General features: G+C 37.5%; 1 protein-coding gene and 2 long non-coding RNA genes across 3 annotated transcripts; 2 read left to right on the top strand and 1 right to left on the bottom strand.

Moving 5' to 3' along the window:
• Positions 1-2,410: 2,410 nt before the first annotated feature.
• Positions 2,411-5,962, top strand: LOC132624790 (uncharacterized). Its single transcript, XR_009576539.1, has 2 exons — positions 2,411-4,552; positions 5,488-5,962. It is a non-coding gene; the product is annotated as an uncharacterized LOC132624790 (long non-coding RNA).
• Positions 5,963-8,340: 2,378 nt separating this feature from the next.
• Positions 8,341-13,904, top strand: LOC132623842 (uncharacterized). The gene is made up of 2 exons (XR_009576443.1): positions 8,341-12,494; positions 13,430-13,904. It is a non-coding gene; the product is annotated as an uncharacterized LOC132623842 (long non-coding RNA).
• A 3,047-nt stretch (positions 13,905-16,951) lies between these two features.
• On the bottom strand, positions 16,952-20,944 carry LOC132621352 (F-box protein SKIP14-like). Its single transcript, XM_060335581.1, has 2 exons — positions 19,476-20,944; positions 16,952-18,623 (listed from the first exon to the last, which is right to left on the bottom strand). Exons 1-2 carry the CDS (start codon positions 20,373-20,375, stop codon positions 18,066-18,068), a joined length of 1,458 nt encoding a protein of 485 aa, XP_060191564.1. The 5' UTR covers positions 20,376-20,944; the 3' UTR covers positions 16,952-18,065.
• Between the last annotated feature and the right edge of the window lie 1,775 nt (positions 20,945-22,719).

Here is a 22,719-nt window from a genome sequence, read left to right as displayed (position 1 = left end):
TCTCAGTTTATTCCAGTGCACTCATCAACATGTTGAAACTTTAATTCCTTTTAGACAACAAAAATGTCGAACCAATCAAGCAAAATATATATATTGAAAATCTTCATTCCAAGTGAAGTAACCAGTTCGAAACTGGCTAGGGTTCCTGGCTGCATGCCCATTACATTTAGGAGGTTGAAAAATCATCTAGTCTGACCAAAAGTTGGGTAATATGTGTGCACCCCTCATAAATCTGACCAACCGAATATCAGTCATTTATTAACTTTATCCTTCTTTTGAACCTTATCAACGCATGTATCGTATGTTATTTAATTCATTAAGAGGAAATACGCGTATTAGAGAGGAGAGGTGGGAGCATAACTTAGTGGCTATCAAAGAAAATACTAGTGTATTAAGTTAGGATTGGCCCGCCAACACAAGTGCTAGAAAATGGAAAGCAAAAATAAAGACAATTATTATTCAAGAGAGGATATCTAAAAGTAGGTTGGTCTTTGCATCATATGCTAGCCTCTGATTTGGCCACAGAAATGGGGAGCAAGTGAAAGTGGCATTTGGCATAGACCTAACACCTATGCATCACCTCTCTTGATATATATGAGAGATGGCAAAATAAACCCATAAAATTATAATCCGCCTGATCTGTTTAGGTTTGGTAGGGTTAATAACCTGCTTATTTTATTAACACAACCTATTTTGACCAGCTTAATTCGATCCATTTAAAAACTGAATTGGTATGCAGCCTAGGCTGACCCATGAAAAGTTGTTTAAATACTTTTAAAGGACACATTTTTTATTGATATGTTATACATAGTCATATAAGGGGGAATTTATTAGGTACTCAAACAAACTATAAGAAAACAAGAAAAGAATTTAAAACTTTGTAAGAATTAAGCGGGTTAGGTTATGATCCGATTTTTAACTCATTTCAACCCGCTCATTTATTAACTCAATCCATTTTGACATATCTAAATTCAGCTCAATCTGCCCACTCGACGTCATTACTTTTTAGCATCAAGCCTTAAGCACATATCCTCCTTAAATAACTAAAGGCAATCTTCATCATCTTGTTGCGATTCGTATATATAATTTGTAGATGATGATGACATCCTTGGATTCGGGCAATGAATTTGAATGTTTTGATAGCGATCATATCCTCGAAAGCCCTGATCTTTAAATATCCCTAATCGTTATTGGAGGCGGATCCAGGATTTAAACTTTAGGGGTTCAATCTTTTAAGATTCTTAGTTGAACCCATTGTATTTTAAAAGTTATGGATTCATATCTACTATTTATTACAATTTTAATAATTTTTACATATAAATTTATGTTCCGCTTCGAGAGTTAGGGGTTCAATTGAACCCCACCTTTAAGCCTACATACGCCCCTGATCGTTATGCTTAATCGAGAAAAGGTATCGGTAAACCGGATATATGCTCAATGGAGGGTAAATTAAAGATAGTGGTGATCAATTGAAAATTCAGGACAGTATCAAGGAGAAAACATTTCTATACAAGTGGGCGGATGCAATGTAGATGCGACTAAACACCTTTAGCAGCACCCTTCTGCCCTTATTCACATGCAATGTAACGACAAGTTAATGTTACGGTAGCCCACAGAGTAGCTATCTGTGAATATTGAAACCTTTCTATGATTAGACATTTTAATTACTGTAGTAATTACTAATTGGGTAAAAACTGCAATACAATGATCAATCGTCTGTTGGCATAGCTAAGAATGTTATATATAGCTTTCAAGTGTAGTTGTCCAAGCATCTTCTTCAAAGCATCCTATGATAATTACACTTCTTCCCAACAATTACTACTATTTACTTTCAATGTACCCATCCTAAATTCAGGCCCACTATTGCGAGGGTCATGGCTATTTTGCTAGTTAATTGGTTAATCTTGTTTCTACTAATTAATTTTCTTCTAAACAATGTCCCTCAGTTAACCAAAACTTATTAGGTATATATGCTAGTAGTGTTATGTGGCATAAACACTACTGGCTAGCTAATATATATGAGGATAATATACTCACCTAATCTCCACAAGATTTCAAGAAATTGCTCGGAAGAATATAAGTATCCAATCTAAACTATAATTAAGACTTAATAGATAAATACATACTCGTACTTGCACATAATTGGGGAGCAAATGAAGGTGCTAAAATCTTCTTGGTGCTAACATCTTCTTACTCATCAAACCCATAATAATATTCGTTTTGCGACTTCGATGTATCTAATCAATAAAAAAAATGGATGCATTGTGAACTAATTCACTCCCATCATTATTTTTGTTATTCAGTATATCAATAATGTCATCAAGAAAACATTATTGATGTGGCATCTTGCTGTTTCGAGTATATAACGGGCAATTTGCAGGATTGCCCTTCGCTAGGGGTGGTCTTTAATTTTTGTCCCTCAAATTGGTGGTCTTTAATTTTTGTCCTTCACTAAAAATACTTTGATTTCGGATTAAAACCCCTGCTCAGTAAAAAATAAAAAATAAAAAAATCGCAAGGCTGCAAAATTCTACCTAAACTCTACCTTAGGTAGAGTTTTCCATGCTTCAAGTTGCCTTAAGGCAGACTTTTGCCTGAAGGTAAAGTTCTGCTTCTGCCTTAAAATTCTGAATGAATTTCAAGGTAATATCTATCAAGAAAATGATAAAGGCCGAATGAATTCAATTCCGCAATCACTCAGCTGACCAAGAGATGCTAACAATGAGATGATGCATTATCATTTAGTTGCATGAATGTTCGTATCTGTAGCTTCATGACGAGATATCATGTTACGTACCGTATTTTTATACATTGGGACAACCCGGATTAACTATGACAATTAAGGGCCAAGACTATTCCGGGATTTGACGTCGGGACTTTTGACCATTTGATTTTATTTTGAGACATAAGTTGAATATGAAATTGATGGCATTGGACACTTAGGAAAAATTGGGACCACAATTCATAAAATTGGAATTTAAAAGTCTTGCACCAAAAGCCATGGTGGCCGTGTGGACTTGAAATGGTCCCACACATTGTGTGGCCAATTTTAATTGGTCCAACACATGTGTGGGCCATAAACAAAGGGAGATATTTGTGGATAAAAAAAAAAAAAAAAAAAGACTAAGTCATCTTTCTCATTTCCCACTTCTACACTTAGAGAAAAATAACAAGACTTGGAGAGCCTCCACTCCCCCATGGTTCTCGGCCACAACCAAGAAAAATCAAGTCCCATTTTTGCCTCTCTAAAATTATTTCTTTGGTATAAACCCACTATTTGGAGGTCCCTAAGTAGCGTGGAAGTATTGTTTGGGTCATTCAACCACTCATTTTTCCCATTTACAAACCCTAGCCTATTGGTGGATTGAAGAATAAAGGTGAGTTCTAATCTTGTTTTTGGAGTTATAAATGTTGTATGCATATTGTAGTATGCTAAAATGGATAAAAATCATGAAATATGGAATGTTGAAGTTGGGTCTTGTGTTGGGTGTGTTGACCGTGTGAAGTATATGTGTGTGGTGTGGTATTGGGTTGACGAATTAATTGCTTGTAGCATATTGATTGTCGTAGAGTGGAGAAGAGAATAAAAATCATCGATACATGTATATGTGTAGTGTAGCCGTGTATATAGCCTCCAAATGGTAGCAAAGAATGAATTAATATCGCTTAGCGTCGTAATGGTTGTTGTGATGATTTGTATGTTGGAAATGAGAGTTAAATGTCCCGAATTGATATAGTAAGCGTTGCGGACTGATTTGGAGAACTTTGTGCATTTAATGCAATCCTTATATATGAGAACCATTAACATATGAATATGTGTAGTGTGAATGAATGTGAGTCATAGATTATGCCGAATATCGCATTATTATCGCTTAAGCGCTTTCGTGTCGTCGTTACGAATTTTAGTTTGGAATTGAGCATTTAATGACTTAAGATTGATGTTGAGATTGTACGGGCTGATTTGAGGGTTATTGTGCGTTGATGTAATTTGTATATTTTATGAAAATGGTATCGTTATATTGTGAATTGTGATACAAAACATGAATTGAAAGTCGGAAGTGTGCCCAGTGGGCTGCTCACGGGTAGGGGCTGTTTTCGGCCAAAAATTTGGAGAAATTGTGGATTGTTGGAAAAATTATGTGAATTTTTTAGAATGTTCTTGAATGTTGTTAGTATGGGTTTGGGTTAATAATCGAATGTACGAACGATATTGTGGCTTGAAAGTAAGCCATTGAATTGAATAATTGGAAAGTTGTCGAATGGTGTAAAAGAGAGCTACTATTATTATTTTGCCTTTCGAATTGATTATCGATGTTGCTAGGTTGGTTATTGTGGTTGTTGTTGTTGATTTTGAGCGAGTTAAATTCTCGGGATGGCCTATTTATAGGGGAAATGCTGCCGAATTTTCTGTAGAATTTAATGTTAGTTGGAATAAATGGCTTAAGTGCCTATGTTTAATATTGGATATTCGTTGGCATATTTGTAGACCTTGGGGAGCCCGAGGCGTAGATTGGAATTTACTTTATATTGGCCATCTTGGAGTGCGTACGAGGTATGTAAAGCAACCTCCCTTCTTTTTGGCATGTCTTAGTTTTACATAGGCTAGATTAGAGCCTTAAGGAAATTCCAAATCCGAAATCCGAGCATGATATGATCTATATATGTTCCTTGGCACTCTTATGTATGATTTGATGAAATATGAACCTTTATGTATTTGAAATAATCGCTTTCCAAACTTTGCGCAAAAAGGTTTCACTTTAAAGAACTTCGAAATTTCTGAATGCCATACATTTCACATAAATGCTCGGATTACTCCAATATTTTTATAAAAGTTTGCATTATGTATGATACGTATGTTTTTCATAGGCGGGCCCGACTTGGGTAAATACCCGTCCGTGGGTCCCGCGACTTTCCTTTATGTAATTCAGAGAATCTTTGAAAGAATTTGGTATGATTATTATTCCGATTTCAAATATGATCATTTTACTTATGTTTGAATTTATGATAATGATTTTATGCATATGACTACTCACGACTCTACTCGTGCATTCTGTTATTCCTTTCGCCGAGTCCCGGGCCGGTTCTGTTGTCGTGCGCATTTTGATATACTCCGGAGTTATGCTGTGTTTATGGTTCACCGAGCTACTCGCAAAAGAGGGTCGGGTTCCACCTATATTTGGTGTTATGCTGTGTATGGCGTTATGTTGTGATGTGATATGTGACGGTGATACGGAGATTTGAAACTTTCTGGTGTTATGCTGTGTTATGGCGCCATCGACGGGTGGGCGACCATATTCTTCTGTACCCTATGCATTACTTACATATTTTTGAAAGTAAGCAAATTTTGATATGTTGGATTTGCACTTATGTTTGGTACTTCCATTTCGTTTATGTCTCAGATTTGCTTTCTGTATATTCTGCTTTGCATACTTAGTACATATTTCGTACTGACCCCCTTTCTTCGGGGGCTGCGTTTCATGCCCGCAGGTACAGACGCACAGTTTGGTGATCTACCCATTTAGGACACCCTATTCTGCTGTTTGGAGTGCTCTTCTCATTTCAGAGCACACATTTTGGTATATATTCGTTCGCCATGTATATATGTATTTGTTCAGGGGCACGGCGGGGCCCTGTCCCGCCATATGATTCGGTTTGTCTGTTTAGAGGTCTGTAGACGTATTTGTGGGTGTGTGTGCCTACTTCTGTACGGATGTGTTTGCATGACTCTATTCGTTATGGCAGCCTCGTCGGCGTGCATTTTGTATATGTTTGTGGCAGCCTTGTCGGCGTGCATTTGTATATGCGTTTTGGGCCGTTGTGCCATTTGACAGCCTTGTCGGCTTTTGACATATTTGATAGCCTTGCCGGCTTTTTGATATATGTGCATATGTTCGGCGATGTATATTCCGCCGCCTCTTCTGATTCTGATATAATGTTTTGTACGCGCAATCGCGCAAGATAATATTCGTTCTCAACTCTGTTTAAAAATGATGATTTAGTTTGTATGTCTGTTTGGGTGTCCAAGTAGGGCACCAGTCGCGGCCCACGGGGCTGGTTCGTGACAGAAGTGGTATCAGAGCGGTTTGTCCTTGGGATGTCTACAGGCCGTGCCTAGTAGAGTCTTGTTTATCAGTGTGTTGTGCACTACATCGATAAACAGGAGGCTACAGGGCATTTAGGATGTTTCCTTTCTTTGAATCTTAGATCGTGCGATAGAGCCAGCCGTAGGAAATGAATCTTTTTCTGCTGACCTTTAATTTCAGCTGAGGACGGTATCGACGTAAGAAAGTGACCGATGATATTGGAAGCTATACCGTACACAGGTAAGAAATGGTATGAAAGATGTATGTCGGGGAAGCTATTTGAAGTATGACGGAAATATAAAGTTGAAGATTGAAAAGAAAAATAAACAGGAAGATGTCACTGGTGCCGTTTGAGTTGGGCACGTGAGGTAAGTCTCGACATCTGTGTACATTTGTTTGCAATTGTTAGCCCTGTGTGGCTACGATATGATATATAAATACGTATATGTGTTGGCCCTGTGAGGCATGGTCGGTATTTCCTGTGTACAGGTTTTGGGATAGTAAGAAATACAGAGGAACCTCTGCCCAAATTTTGCCAGAAATATAAAGAGAGAAAATGAGATATAAGTTCTTAACATGTTTTGAAAGTCGATACCGATAGGGTGAATCTGTTATGTTGGATTAAAGTTAAGAGGTACCCTCCATGGCATTCGTAAGAAGCATTATCCTTGATTGGGAAATTTTATTCCGAGAAAGCATATATGAGTAGCAAATTCGTAATTTATCTAAATGAATCAGAATATGTTCCAACCACATGTTGCTTCAGAAAAGCTTATGTGAAAGGCAAAAATGTCCAACGATTAAGTTTCGATTCATTTGAAGAATACTAAATGTATAACAGGCAGTTGGGAATTGAATGATTCACTTACGACTCAAAAAAAAAAAATATATATATATACATATGTATAAATATGGAGGTAATTATGTGAATTAAGTACCAACGGATTTCGCGATGTTCGTCGGATTTTAGTGTTCTTTTGCTGGTGGTTGGAGAATGCCTTACAGTAATATTTTATCAGCCTTCATCGACTAATTGGAGATGGAATTTGTGGAATAAAAACTTAAATTTGTGGGCTGTTTAAAATTATATATGTATATGCATGAGGAGAAAAATATTGAGGATTTACAGGAGGCGACACGGTGACTATATAGTCAGAAAAGTAAAAGAATTCTCTCTAGATCGGGGTGGGACCCGCTACGAGAACGTTTTGAAAGTTGTTAAGACCCCGATTTGCCTTAAATTACGTGATAAAAGTCGTGCAGGGAAATTGATGCAATTATACCGGCCTTAACGTGTCTAAATGCATTAAAGTTGTAAGGTTAAGCGTGCCAGGGCCAGAGCAATTCTGGGATGGGTGACCCCCTGGGAAATGTACAAAAATTTTTGCAAATATGGACATAAGAGACAAATAGGAAATTTGGAGTAACCAAAAAGGAAATTAGAGTATGTGGAGTGATTAGAAACTTTATAAAGGTCGCGTGGGCTGAGACGGATTAGATTAGTGAAAAAGGGAGAAAGAGCAACGCAGCTCCAAAATTAGAATGAGTTTGAACAGATGATTGAAGACGCTTTGTAAAAGAAATGCTAGTGATATATATATATATATATATATATATATATATGTATGTATGTATAGGACTCCCCATTTATGACTATGTCGATCGCTTAGTGAACCTTAATAGTCAGCGTTATAATATATGGGAGACATTAACAGAATAGAATTTATGAGACAAAGTGAAAGGTATGATACAGATGTTACAAGATAAACAGATATTGGTTTTGCTATGGGTTGAGATTGGAAGATGCTAATACGACGATATTTTGGAAGGAAAAGAGAATAATTGAGTGGAAGGTAAAGAGATCAAAGTGTTAGCAAAAGTGAACCGTAAGAAACGTAATTAAGCAGAGCTTCTAAAAGAGTCGACGGGCAAAGCACGAAATTACCTGCGAAAAACGAACTGGAATGTAATAATGCAGAGCAAAAGAAAAAAAAAACCTATGGCATGAAATGATGAATCATGCGAATATTAAGTAATTTGACTATCGAGAAAATAGAACGACGGATAAGGAACGGGTATGAAGGAAGGATATGATTATTAAAGGATAAATTGATATATTAATTAAATTATTCGAGTGCCAGCTATTAGATAAGATTTGTACTTTATGAATGAGAATTTCATCACTTCGTAATTTTGTTAATATCTCGTACGAAGGTAATCAAGTTATAGATTATAAAGGAAAAACAAGGATACGGTATAAGCACAACCCCAAAAGAGGGGGAGCGGAGGAAAGTGAAGTAAAATAAGTAGAAATAGAAACAATTGACACAAAGAAGATTGAAGCGATCAAAAGTTGGCCTAGGTCTTCGACATAGACCGAAATACGCGGTTTTTGGGGATTAGCCAGGTATTACAGAAAAGTGGTGAAGGACTTTGCTTCTATTACGGCACTATTAACGAAGTTAACTCAGAAGGCCGTGAAATTTCAGTGAACCGGTACGTGTGAATGTAGTTTCCAGTACCGGAGGAAAAATTAATTTCAACTCCAGTCTAGCTCTTCCCGAAGGGCCAGCCGGGTATGTTACTTATTATGGTGCTTTTGGTATTGGGATAGATTATGAATTAGTGCAGCACAGTCAAGTTATGGCCTAAGCTCCCCGGCAGTTCAAATCGCACGAAGGAAATTATCCCATACATAATTTGGAATTATCCGCGGCGATTCATGTTTTGAGAATGTGGCGGCATTACTTACATGGGGTCTACGCTGGTATTTATACAGACCATAAGAGCCCCAGTACATTTTTAAGCAAAAGGGAGCTAAATCTGCGGCATAAATGGCTTGAATTATTGAAAGATTATGATGTCGATATTCTATATCATCCCGTAAAAGCCAATGTGGTAGCTAATGCACTTAGCCGTAAGTCCATGGGTAGTTTGACTGATGTACAGTTTGATGAGAAAGAATTGGTTCGTGGAAATTTATCAGTTAGCTAGCCTTAGAGTCCGTTTGGTCGATTCTGGAGATATTGGGATTTTGTTCGAGAAGTTGCTGAATCGTCGATTATAGAAGAGGTAAAACAACATCAGTTTGAGGATCCTATACTTGTACAGTACAAAGATACGACCTTTGATAAAGAAAAGACTTAGTTTGAAATTTCATCTGAAAAGGATATTATTATACGGAGGCAGATTATGTGTACCTGACGTTGCAGGGCTGTGATGATCAATTATGGGCGAAGCACTTAATGTTCGACATTCTGTTCATTCTGAATCCACAAAAATGTATCATGATCTAAAATATTTATGCTGATGGGATGGTATGAAAAAGGGACACTGCAGAGTTCGCTGGCCAATGCCCAAATTGTCAGTAAGTCAAGATCGAGTATCAAGGGCCGGACAGGTTGCTTCAGGAATTAGAAACTTCAGTTTGGGAACGAGGAACGATTCGCATGAACTTCATTATAGGCTTACCGCGCACTCAACGCGGATACGATTCTATTCGGAGTATTGTTGATAGATTAATGAAATCAGCCCATTTTCTTCCAGGCAGGACTACTTGTTCGGCTGAAGGTTATGACAGAGTGTATATTAATGAGATAATAAGACTTCACGGGATTCCTATATCTATTATAACCGACTGAGGTGCTCAGTTTACGGCTAACTTCTGAAGATCGTCCCAGGAAGGACTGGAGACTCAGATGGGTCATAACACAATATTTCATCCTCAGTCCGACGGACAGGCCGAGTGTGCTATTCAGATACCGGAAGATATGCTATGGGCCTGTGTTATTGATTTTAGAGGTTGTTGGGGTGATCATTGTCGCTAAGTGAATTTGTTTATAATAAAAATCGTTATCACTCCAGTATTCAGATGGCACCATATGAGGCTTTGTATGGCAGGAAAAGCAGATCTCCGATTGGTTGGTTTGACGTGAGTGAGATTCAGTTAATTGGTCCAGATGTGATCCAGCAAGCAGTCGATAAAGTGAAACTGATTCGAGAGCGACTATTAGCGGCCCCGAGTCGACAGAAATCTTATGCTGATAAACGACGTCGACCGTTAGAGTTCCAGATTAGCAATTGGGTATTTCTGAAAGAGTCACCTATGAAAGGCGTTATGAGATTTGGCAAGAAAGGAAAGCTCAGTCCGAGATATATTGGGCCTTATCAGATTGTTCGCAAAATAGGCAAGGTGGCCTATGAATTGGATTTGCCAGCTGATTTGGGAGCGGTACACCCGGTATCCCATGTTCCTATGCTTCGTAAATATATTGGTGACCCTTCCAGAATTTTTCCTACAAACGATATACAGGTCACCGAGGAGCTATTTTATGAAGAGCAACCTATAGCCATATTGGATCGTCAGGTAAGAAAGTTGCGGAATAAAGATGTGGCTTCTGTTAAAGTACTGTGGCGGAATAATAATAACCGCGAGGAATTAACCTGGAAGGCTGAGGAGCAGATGATGAAAAAAAAAAATCCTCACCTATTTTCGGCACCTTCAGGTAATCCAAATTCTTTGTTTGATTATGTTGATTTGTGATCGATTTGTATATGATGGCTATAAAAGAAACTCCCCCGAATTTGAGTAAGATTAGTAGCATTAATCCAACATTCGAGGACAAATGTTCCTAAGGGGGGGAGGATGTTACGTACCGTATTTTTATACATTGGGACAACCCGGATTAACTATGACAATTAAGGGCCAAGACTATTCCGGGATTTGACGTCGGGACTTTTGACCATTTGATTTTATTTTGAGACATAAGTTGAATATGAAATTGATGGCATTGGACACTTAGGAAAAATTGGGACCACAATTCATAAAATTGGAATTTAAAAGTCTTGCACCAAAAGCCATGGTGGCCGTGTGGACTTGAAATGGTCCCACACATTGTGTGGCCAATTTTAATTGGTCCAACACATGTGTGGGCCATAAACAAAGGGAGATATTTGTGGATACAAAAAAAAAAAAAAAAAGACTAAGTCATCTTTCTCATTTCCCACTTCTACACTTAGAGAAAAATAACAAGACTTGGAGAGCCTCCACTCCCCCATGGTTCTCGGCCACAACCAAGAAAAATCAAGTCCCATTTTTGCCTCTCTAAAATTATTTCTTTGGTATAAACCCACTATTTGGAGGTCCCTAAGTAGCGTGGAAGTATTGTTTGGGTCATTCAACCACTCATTTTTCCCATTTACAAACCCTAGCCTATTGGTGGATTGAAGAATAAAGGTGAGTTCTAATCTTGTTTTTGGAGTTATAAATGTTGTATGCATATTGTAGTATGCTAAAATGGATAAAAATCATGAAATATGGAATGTTGAAGTTGGGTCTTGTGTTGGGTGTGTTGACCGTGTGAAGTATATGTGTGTGGTGTGGTATTGGGTTGACGAATTAATTGCTTGTAGCATATTGATTGTCGTAGAGTGGAGAAGAGAATAAAAATCATCGATACATGTATATGTGTAGTGTAGCCGTGTATATAGCCTCCAAATGGTAGCAAAGAATGAATTAATATCGCTTAGCGTCGTAATGGTTGTTGTGATGATTTGTATGTTGGAAATGAGAGTTAAATGTCCCGAATTGATATAGTAAGCGTTGCGGACTGATTTGGAGAACTTTGTGCATTTAATGCAATCCTTATATATGAGAACCATTAACATATGAATATGTGTAGTGTGAATGAATGTGAGTCATAGATTATGCCGAATATCGCATTATTATCGCTTAAGCGCTTTCGTGTCGTCGTTACGAATTTTAGTTTGGAATTGAGCATTTAATGACTTAAGATTGATGTTGAGATTGTACGGGCTGATTTGAGGGTTATTGTGCGTTGATGTAATTTGTATATTTTATGAAAATGGTATCGTTATATTGTGAATTGTGATACAAAACATGAATTGAAAGTCGGAAGTGTGCCCAGTGGGCTGCTCACGGGTAGGGGCTGTTTTCGGCCAAAAATTTGGAGAAATTGTGGATTGTTGGAAAAATTATGTGAATTTTTTAGAATGTTCTTGAATGTTGTTAGTATGGGTTTGGGTTAATAATCGAATGTACGAACGATATTGTGGCTTGAAAGTAAGCCATTGAATTGAATAATTGGAAAGTTGTCGAATGGTGTAAAAGAGAGCTACTATTATTATTTTGCCTTTCGAATTGATTATCGATGTTGCTAGGTTGGTTATTGTGGTTGTTGTTGTTGATTTTGAGCGAGTTAAATTCTCGGGATGGCCTATTTATAGGGGAAATGCTGCCGAATTTTCTGTAGAATTTAATGTTAGTTGGAATAAATGGCTTAAGTGCCTATGTTTAATATTGGATATTCGTTGGCATATTTGTAGACCTTGGGGAGCCCGAGGCGTAGATTGGAATTTACTTTATATTGGCCATCTTGGAGTGCGTACGAGGTATGTAAAGCAACCTCCCTTCTTTTTGGCATGTCTTAGTTTTACATAGGCTAGATTAGAGCCTTAAGGAAATTCCAAATCCGAAATCCGAGCATGATATGATCTATATATGTTCCTTGGCACTCTTATGTATGATTTGATGAAATATGAACCTTTATGTATTTGAAATAATCGCTTTCCAAACTTTGCGCAAAAAGGTTTCACTTTAAAGAACTTCGAAATTTCTGAATGCCATACATTTCACATAAATGCTCGGATTACTCCAATATTTTTATAAAAGTTTGCATTATGTATGATACGTATGTTTTTCATAGGCGGGCCCGACTTGGGTAAATACCCGTCCGTGGGTCCCGCGACTTTCCTTTATGTAATTCAGAGAATCTTTGAAAGAATTTGGTATGATTATTATTCCGATTTCAAATATGATCATTTTACTTATGTTTGAATTTATGATAATGATTTTATGCATATGACTACTCACGACTCTACTCGTGCATTCTGTTATTCCTTTCGCCGAGTCCCGGGCCGGTTCTGTTGTCGTGCGCATTTTGATATACTCCGGAGTTATGCTGTGTTTATGGTTCACCGAGCTACTCGCAAAAGAGGGTCGGGTTCCACCTATATTTGGTGTTATGCTGTGTATGGCGTTATGTTGTGATGTGATATGTGACGGTGATACGGAGATTTGAAACTTTCTGGTGTTATGCTGTGTTATGGCGCCATCGACGGGTGGGCGACCATATTCTTCTGTACCCTATGCATTACTTACATATTTTTGAAAGTAAGCAAATTTTGATATGTTGGACTTGCACTTATGTTTGGTACTTCCATTTCGTTTATGTCTCAGATTTGCTTTCTGTATATTCTGCTTTGCATACTTAGTACATATTTCGTACTGACCCCCTTTCTTCGGGGGCTGCGTTTCATGCCCGCAGGTACAGACGCACAGTTTGGTGATCTACCCATTTAGGACACCCTATTCTGCTGTTTGGAGTGCTCTTCTCATTTCAGAGCACACATTTTGGTATATATTCGTTCGCCATGTATATATGTATTTGTTCAGGGGCACGGCGGGGCCCTGTCCCGCCATATGATTCGGTTTGTCTGTTTAGAGGTCTGTAGACGTATTTGTGGGTGTGTGTGCCTACTTCTGTACGGATGTGTTTGCATGACTCTATTCGTTATGGCAGCCTCGTCGGCGTGCATTTTGTATATGTTTGTGGCAGCCTTGTCGGCGTGCATTTGTATATGCGTTTTGGGCCGTTGTGCCATTTGACAGCCTTGTCGGCTTTTGACATATTTGATAGCCTTGCCGGCTTTTTGATATATGTGCATATGTTCGGCGATGTATATTCCGCCGCCTCTTCTGATTCTGATATAATGTTTTGTACGCGCAATCGCGCAAGATAATATTCGTTCTCAACTCTGTTTAAAAATGATGATTTAGTTTGTATGTCTGTTTGGGTGTCCAAGTAGGGCACCAGTCGCGGCCCACGGGGCTGGGTCGTGACATATCAAGCACTGCATCTTATGAATTTCAGAGGAACTCAGAGCTCAAAGTCACGACTGGCCACATAAATAGGAACACAGGGCTCGACATTGGTAGTCCAATCGGGAGGTGAATTTTACCTTGAGGCAAAACTGTCTTAAGGCAGAGTTTTGAAGACAAAATTCTGCCTTGCGAATCTAAACCTCCGCCTTGTGAAATTCTTTTTTTTTTTAAACTGAGCTGGAGTTCGAACCCAGAATCTCGAAGTATTAGGTGAAGGACAAAAATTAAAGACCACGCCAAAAGAAGGCCAATCCACGGAAAAAGATGGCATATGACACCAAGAGATGCATGTGTTGGCATCCCTCGGATATCTTGTTGTAAAACTTACACAAATAACTACCTTTTAACAGCTTCTAACAAGCTATAGCTATAAGTTGAAGATTTACAATTCGTAGCTGCTTTTGGCTGTATGTCAGTTGTATCTCGCGTTTTTGAAATACAGTGAAATACAGCGTGACTGTTGAATAAAAAAAGGCTATATTTATGGCAATAAAAATCTTTTTCAAATTATATGGTAATTTGTATTAATGGTTCCATGATTCATGCAATACAGCGTGACTGTTGAATAAAAAAAGCTATATTTATGGCAATAAAAATCTTTTTCAAATTATATGGTAATTTGTATTAATGGTTCCATGATTCATGCAAACCTCATGAGGTTCCATTAAAGCTAACGTCTCTCTATCAAAAATCACTCTATTCAAAAGTTTTTTGCTGGTTTTTGTTATATTCGGTTGTATTTCGTGTTTTTGAAATACACGAAAATACAAAATTTGGCAGAGTAAACATAGGCTGTATTTATGGAACATATTATCTTCTTTCATTTTAAATGGTAAGTCAAATTAAATCAACCATGTATCACGCAACGGCTGAAGTTCCATAACAACCCACGTTTCTCTCTCCAAATTGCTCCATTCCAAACTTTTAAAAGTACTTCCAAATACAGAAAAATATACACTCGAATACAATGAAATATGGTTGATTGTTTAAGAAATATAAAATTGTAGTATGCGTATATACAATGGAATACAATGAAATGTATCAGAAAGTGTGTCGTAAATTAGAAATACATTGAAATATAGCGAAATATACTGAAACAGTACACTGAAATATACTAAAACAGTACATTGAAATATAGCAAAATATACTGAAACACCACAACCACAAACTCTACCGAACCACCACAATAATTGGAAAAACCCTCCTCCTTCCTCCACCGCCTTTCTTCCGATCCATTCTGCTTCACTCCAAAAAACCTACCGAACCACCACAACAAATTGGAAAAAACCTCCTCCTTCCTCCGCCGCCTTTCTTCGATCCACCACTATCCTCCTTCACTCCAAAAACAATACTGAATCACTACCAAAAACCATTAATACATGAAGTATATGGAGTTCAGATCTGAAGAGCTAGAACCTTAAGGATTTTTTTCGAGTTTGGTGATGAGATGATAGTAATAGTGATGATGGTGGTGGCGGCTCCGATGAAACCCACTGCTTCCTCTTTTTCCACAATTAAAATACTTCTAAGATTCAGCAATTTTATTGTATAAATCTGATATACTATCTGCGTCGGAGTTCAGATCTGAAGAACTAGAAGCTTAAGCTTTTTTTCGAGTTTGGAGATGGAGATGGTAGTAATAGTGGTGGTGGTGTTGACAGCGGCGTGGGTAGTGTAGATAGAGAAAGGAGGGAGGGGTACGTGAGGGGAAGGAGAAGAGAGGTTGGAGATAGAGAAAGGGAGGGAGAGAGGCGTACGTGAGGGGAAGGGGAGAGAGGAGAGAGAATTTTTTTTAGGGTTTGAAGAAGATGATAAATCTTAAATGTGTAGTAAGGGAGAATAGAAAGGTACATGTATTTCAAAAGTTACTGGACCAGTTATGAAATGTAATTTTGAAAAAATAAAGCTACAAAAATTAAATAAAAAATAAGGTAGTTATTGTTCATAAATAAATCTTAGAGGTAGCTATGACAGGTAAATTTTCCTATCTTGTTTGTTCTTTCTTTTCTTAATGGGCCCAAATCAAAAGCCCACAGCATTTGCGGGTGACAGCTATTAGCCTCAATCTGAAGCAACTCTTCTTGATTTTTATTGATGTGGTCTAAATATCAATGACCAAACATAGTTCAATAAAATAGATTCTGCCTTATCAGCAGAGTTGTAGATAATAACTCAATGGCTAAACATAGTCCAGTAAATTCTGCTTCTTTTTTTTTTTTTTTTTTTCTTTCGGAAAACACATAAAGACATTGTTTCTACTTGGTCGGGTTTAACAAATCTCCGTGATAAATCTATACTTTTTATGAGTTTAATTTCTTAGCATCGGTGTAAATATATTTACACAATCATGTCACGTTAATTGTAAGTGAACTTTTTTATAAGCATTAATTAGTTATCTAGTAAAAATAGTAAAACAGTGATGAGCATTAATTGGTAATAAATCACAAGTTAAAATTCCTTGATAGGGTAAGAAAATCTTTACAATGCCTGTGCAAATAACTTAATCCACGAAAAAAGGATAGGATCATAGTAAAACGGGTGAAATCTTTGTATTCTACTGTTGTATATTCAAGTACTACTAGTAGTTAACCATATTTACGTTATATATTCTGTCTGATACTATTATCTTAACCTATTCTGGTATATATCCATCTAATAATCAAGTATTCAACCACCAATGATCATTAGTATCATATTTCTGCGCCACACGAACGTAAACTGTTGAAGATGGTAGCTTTATATCCTTTTTTCTCTTCTTTCTGGATAGGTTTAGGCAGCAATTCTATTTAGTAATTAAATTCCTTTAGAATATCGATCTTACGACAAAGAATAACCAGCATTAATCTAATGTGATCCATTGGACATTTCATTCTTAAAACTGAAAAATGCAAGCAAGAAGAATCACTGACTTGGAATAGTAATATACTATAGTATTATTTAGTACCCAAAACCTCAGATCAACTGTTTCATAAACTGTGAGCTGATTACATAAGCATATGCTACTAAGGCTTTGAGAAATACATGCACAACATCAGCTACAGCACACTTCTTTTTAAGTTTTAAGCAAGAATTTTTCTGTAATATGGTTTGGGATAAAGCGAGAACTAAATAAACTACGCTTACAGATACAGATGATCACTTAGAGGAACACAACCAGCAACAAAGCTAAGGCTTCCCCGCAGCTGTGCGCCAGGCTCTAAGAACAATATCAAGCATCAACTATCAAAGCCATTGAACGACTTCGGAACACTTCAAACCCACTGCAAATGAAGCATGAAGCGGAGGCGTTTAGTTGCAGGTTATGTGGGAAGATAATAGGTCAAGCGAGAACTGTGCCTAGCTTTGGTATTGGCACTTGTGGATCTGATTTCAAGCATGAGAGACCGCTCAATGATCATATTTGGCCTTCTAGAAAAGCCAGTACTCTCCTCACCTTCTCTTGAAGGCTTTGAAGATGAGGAATGCATTACGGGTGGTTCTAGCGACAGCAGATACTTCATTTTTACAATAATGATATATAATAAACTGGAACTGGAAGCAAGTGCACACCACCTCGCATCACCTCAACACTGATGACAAATTTCTTCCTTAGCTTCACCAAGAAGCGTGGTTTACTTCCTGGACCAGCGGATCTACTTGGTGATCGATGGCCTAGTTCAACGGCTATTTCAGACTTAAAATGTAGTTATTCGCCATTCATTGAACTTCCTCCTCTCAATCACCTAGTGGGGATAGTTGTGTTACACACACATATAATTCCACCGTTCTCTCAATCTCAACACTCGGTACCACTATAATGCGAGTTGTGTAAGGAGTCGAACCCTCTGCGGAGCTCCACCCTGCCCGCATTTTACTTACTTCAGAATTTCACTACTGTAAAAAGCCTGCCTGGTAGGAGATAGCTTCACATCTGCCATCTTTTTCCTTCCAATGGCACTACAACCAGTAACTATAGAATAATCAAGAGCTCCATTTGATTTGATGCTTAAAGGCACGAGAAGCATAGCCTACTGCATGCTCTAGCCACAGAGGAAGAAATGGCAGTTTGTCTGCTTATGAGGAACAGGATTTTCCAGTGGAACAGTAACCCTCTCCTGTCTCTCTTGGCGATCCAAAACTTGCCTACAGCAATCTAAACAAAGCAAGTCGAAACTGAATAATTCCTCATATTCACAATTATTTAAGCAGCGCCCACAGTTGATACAACGTTTAATGCAGATAGTACAAGCTCTGCACAACTGAGCGGTAGATTTCTTCTTTTGGCAACTTTCTGAGGGGCAATCATAGACTACTCTAAGCTGCTGGCATTTCGGGCATATTTCAATATCAATAGCGTGATCATCATCAGAAGACACAGATAACTGGTCGCCTTGGAAAAACCGTGGTTTACGATTAGATGGCAACTTGCTGCTATCGACACCTAACAAGACCTTGAACTCTTCGAAGTGTTGGTGTGTCATACCAAATAATCCATCAATCCCAAGGTACTTAAGTCTGGGTTTTCCTGCAGACTTTAAGATCTTTAAGTTACGGAGAATACCATCAGCTGTGAGTCTCCCACATCCTGGGACACTAAGCTGCATTGAGAAAAGTAAACACATGACATCAGAAAATATAATAAGAATATGAAACATTATTAGAAGAACTAGGAAATGAAGAATATACTAGATATTCAGAGACTCTGATGAACTTCCTGAAAAGGTAAATCCAAGGGCAATGGCAGCATAGAGATGATGTCTCAGTATTTCCGTCAAAATTCTTCACCCATCAAACTTCTGTGGACAATTTATATCTATAAATTATGAATATAGCCCTACCTCCAAGAATAAGTCTATTGGTCTGTCTAAAAGTCAGAATTGTCTCATTTCAGTAATATAAGGCTAGATAGGTCTTTCCACTACACCAATTGTCCTGCTTTTCAACACAAAATCTCCAGTGCTTTCAACACCTCTATAACTTTTTTCACTTGATAATTTTAGCAATACATATTTGAATCAAGAATTAGATTACTTCTTCAAAAATATGAACAAGTACATAAGTGCATTGTAAAGGCGTCATCAGATGTGATAGACGCCAGATAGTAGAGTAACATGAGCACCCAAAAGGGAAGAAACAAAGGAATTCAACAGCAAGGATCCTAACATCCACCTTTTTCAGAAAAGGTTAGGTACTATGACAATTGACATACTATCACAGTTAGCCAAGTCTGATCAATAACATTTTTTGAACAACAAAACTGACAGCTTGAGAAGTTGCTACATGTAGCAAATAAGGTGAAAATACAACAAATAATAGCCATACATTCATTATCAGACTCTACAAACCATGGTAATTCTACTTTCAGTAACACATAACATCTTATAAGAAACTACAATGACCTAAAGTAACAAATATAGTTAGGTAAGCAGCAAAAGAGAATAATAGCTGACCTTTTTCAGGTTAGGATTCCTTTCGAACACACAATTCAAACCATTATCAGTGATCCTTGCGCAGTGCACAAGACTCAGAGATTGAAGATGGCCTTGAGCCCTGTCCGTCAACTTTACAAGAATATCATCTGTGATCTTACCACTCAATGGATGATCAACGTGAATATTTCTCCACAGAAGTGGATCACTACGCACCACATCTCGTAAACCTTTGCATACTCTTTCAACAGAAAGAAGGTCCCTTAAGCCTAAATAATTAAGGGCCAAATACAGCGCATCCGAAGGAGCACCACAATGATCATTCATGCCCGATTGATCTTCATGAGCTGCATCTCTAAAAACCCAATAACTGGAGCTTATAATATCCTCCATCTCAACATCCATACAACCAAACGAATCGTGCAATCCCTCTCCTATATCAATCTCAGAAACATACGAGTTTTCACCAACATCCTGGTGAATTCTCATGGCCCCATTTAGAACAATATTAAGTTCCGCGAACAATTGAGCATCATCCGTACGGAAACCAAGATTATTTAACCCAAAATCATTATTAAAATCCTCTAACCAACCCGTGAAGGCCGTAACTTTAGTACTAATATCCATATCAAAAGGATCCCGAGGCAACAAATCAACAATATCATCAACACCCATATTTCTGTTTTCATCATTGTGGTCCTGAAGGTTTCCCTTTTCACAATTCAACCCCCAAAAATCACTAATATCATCACAAACCATCTCAGTTTTTCCCGATTCGCGATCATGGAAGTTGTCAATTTCACAATTCAAACCCCAAAAATCACCAAAACAATCAAGCTTCTCATTTATGCATTCTTTATCCAAAAGCCTATTATCAAACTTGGGTCCAGCTAAAAATGTTTCTTCTCGATTCACGGTCATATTAACCCAATACCCAAAAAATATTGGGTAAAAAAAAAAAAGGCAGTTGCCCTAATTCAACAAGAAAACCCTCAATTCTCGAATGCAACTAAAAAAAAAGCACCCAAAGATTTCACAGAGTTTCTTGTGAAATTCACCAAATTATTACAATCGATCAAACCAAAATTCACCTAATTATTCCAATCTAACCCCACATTCCGATAATTAATCAATAGAAAGAGCAAATACCCAGCTATTTACTTACGGTTGTATTACACAAATTTAGGATTAGATGGAAAATAATGTGAGATAAGAGAGGGGGGGTGATGATAAAAGGAATCTAAGAATGCCAAGAAAGAAAGATAAAGGTTTTTTAACATATATTACCAGAGTGTTGTGGTGGCACAGTTGTTATGTACAAAATATAAAAACCTATACTGTATGTATAGGTATTGTTGTATCTACATACTGTGTGTCTATCGACAACCGCTAATTTTGGTGGAGGAGAGAGAAACAAGAGAGAGAGAGAGAGAGGGGTTTGTACTTGTGTATATGTGTCTCTCTCAAAGTTATAGGTGTCGATTGGTGTGGCGCGAGAGACCTGTTCTTTTATGCTACTCCTTATTATTAGGTCTCGGTTTGGGCCACTTTCGGCCTTTCTCTTACTAGGGCAATTCACAATAATGGCCTTATTTTGGGGTGCTCTCTAAATTTTGGCCATTAACTTTTGGCCTCGAGATTTCGGATTCAAACCCCTGCTCAGGTGACAATTAAAAAAAAAAATCGCTAGATAGAGATTTCTTCGCCTGAAAAACTCTCTCTTAAGGCAGAATTTGCAGGCAAATTATGTCTAATGGGTTAGAGTATGCCTGCAAACTATGCCTGATGGGATAGAGTTTGCCTGCAAACTATGTCATAAGGTAGAGTTTGCAAGCAAACTATGCCTTAGCAAAACTCTGTCTTAAGGCAGAATTTTACCTTTAAGCAGAATTCTACCTTGCGAATCCACGTTCAACCTGGTGAAATTTTTTTAAAATTTTTGACTGAGCGGGTATTCGAACCTGGAACCTAGGAGTTTTAGGCAAAGGCCATAAAATTAAAGGCCAACAATTTGAGGGCCAAAAATTAAAGACCGTTGCATTTGAAGGATACTCCGCACAAAAAAATGTCTGGCCATATATGTAATTAAAAGGGGGCTTTACGTAGATATACAACATTATATAAATATTTATCTGGTTCAACATGAGTTCCATGCATGATCCAAACACTTGAGTTGCTTCCAAAATTTTCACAATTATGAGTTCCATTAGTTAAACATAATTTAATTATTTTGGCTGCGGGAACGGTTTAAGGGTGAGGCCAGTAAAGCCGTAAAAATGAGTATTTCAAATTGAAATTGAAAAAAAAAAAAAAAAAGGTATTTGAATAGTTGATTAGTATGAATTCATTTATATTTTATCATCAGAAAAATGTTACAAAGTAAGGCTAATTTTCTACTCCAAGAAATTTTATATATTGCTAAGGAAAGATCCAATTATGTCTCATTCACTTTTCTCTCTTAACTTAACTTTCTTTTTAGTCGCTTTCTCACGCACTTCAAAACATTTGTAAAGGTGTATGCTATTAGCACCTTAAACTTGGTATCTCTTGCCTACATATATCATATATGGTGTAGGGACCAATGTGATAATTATTTTCTTCTCAAACACACTGGCATTAACAATTTAGTTGGTACTCTTACACTAATTGTCTCTAATATTCGTCATTATCAGATCTCTATGTAATTCACATAACCAAGTTGATATAAGGCCTTCTTTTTGCTGACAGGGCAAATTGGTCGACATAGCAACAAAAAAATAAAATACAAAACGAATTGACCAAACGCCTTTTAAGTTATTTGCTCCTCTTGCTGAACAATATTGATGAGTCACTAGTTCAACCGTGCCTAAATAACAAGATCAAAAAATGCCACACATAGTTAAAGGTATACTTTTGTTTTCTTTTTAGGTTCCGATGCCTAGGGAATCTATGGCAAGAAGAAGATCAAAGTTATGCTAAAAGAATAATTTAAAAACAATGGATATTCATTCTTTACAGCATGTGGGGTAAAAACTTGGCTTCCAAGGTGTTCTTTCCTTGACAATTCCACCACTCACGACACTTCCTTTCTTAAAGCAGTAGTTTATAAAACTCCTTTTGGAAAAAGGGATAGAATAACAGTCAAACAAGAAAAGAGAGCAAACTAATAAATGGTCCAGAAAACAAGTTTGGGTTCCTCACGCCTCTTTGATCATTAGTCTAATTGTCACTGTCTTTAGAGAGTTGAAAGGGTGAAAGGGTACTTCTCATTATGAAACGTTTACAG

This window comes from Lycium barbarum, chromosome 12, assembly GCF_019175385.1.
Source record: "Lycium barbarum isolate Lr01 chromosome 12, ASM1917538v2, whole genome shotgun sequence".
Taxonomy (NCBI): domain Eukaryota; kingdom Viridiplantae; phylum Streptophyta; class Magnoliopsida; order Solanales; family Solanaceae; genus Lycium; species Lycium barbarum.
Note: the sequence above shows the minus strand (reverse complement) of the source record. Positions and strands in the feature narration are given on the sequence as shown.

Coding starts and splice junctions, on each gene's coding strand:
- LOC132621352 (XM_060335581.1), bottom strand. CDS start 20,375: ATGACCGTGAATCGAGAAGAAACATTTTTAGCTGGACCCAAGTTTGAT. Junction 18,624..19,475: donor GGAATCCTAACCTGAAAAAG/GTCAGCTATTAT, acceptor TTCTCAATGCAG/CTTAGTGTCCCAGGATGTGG.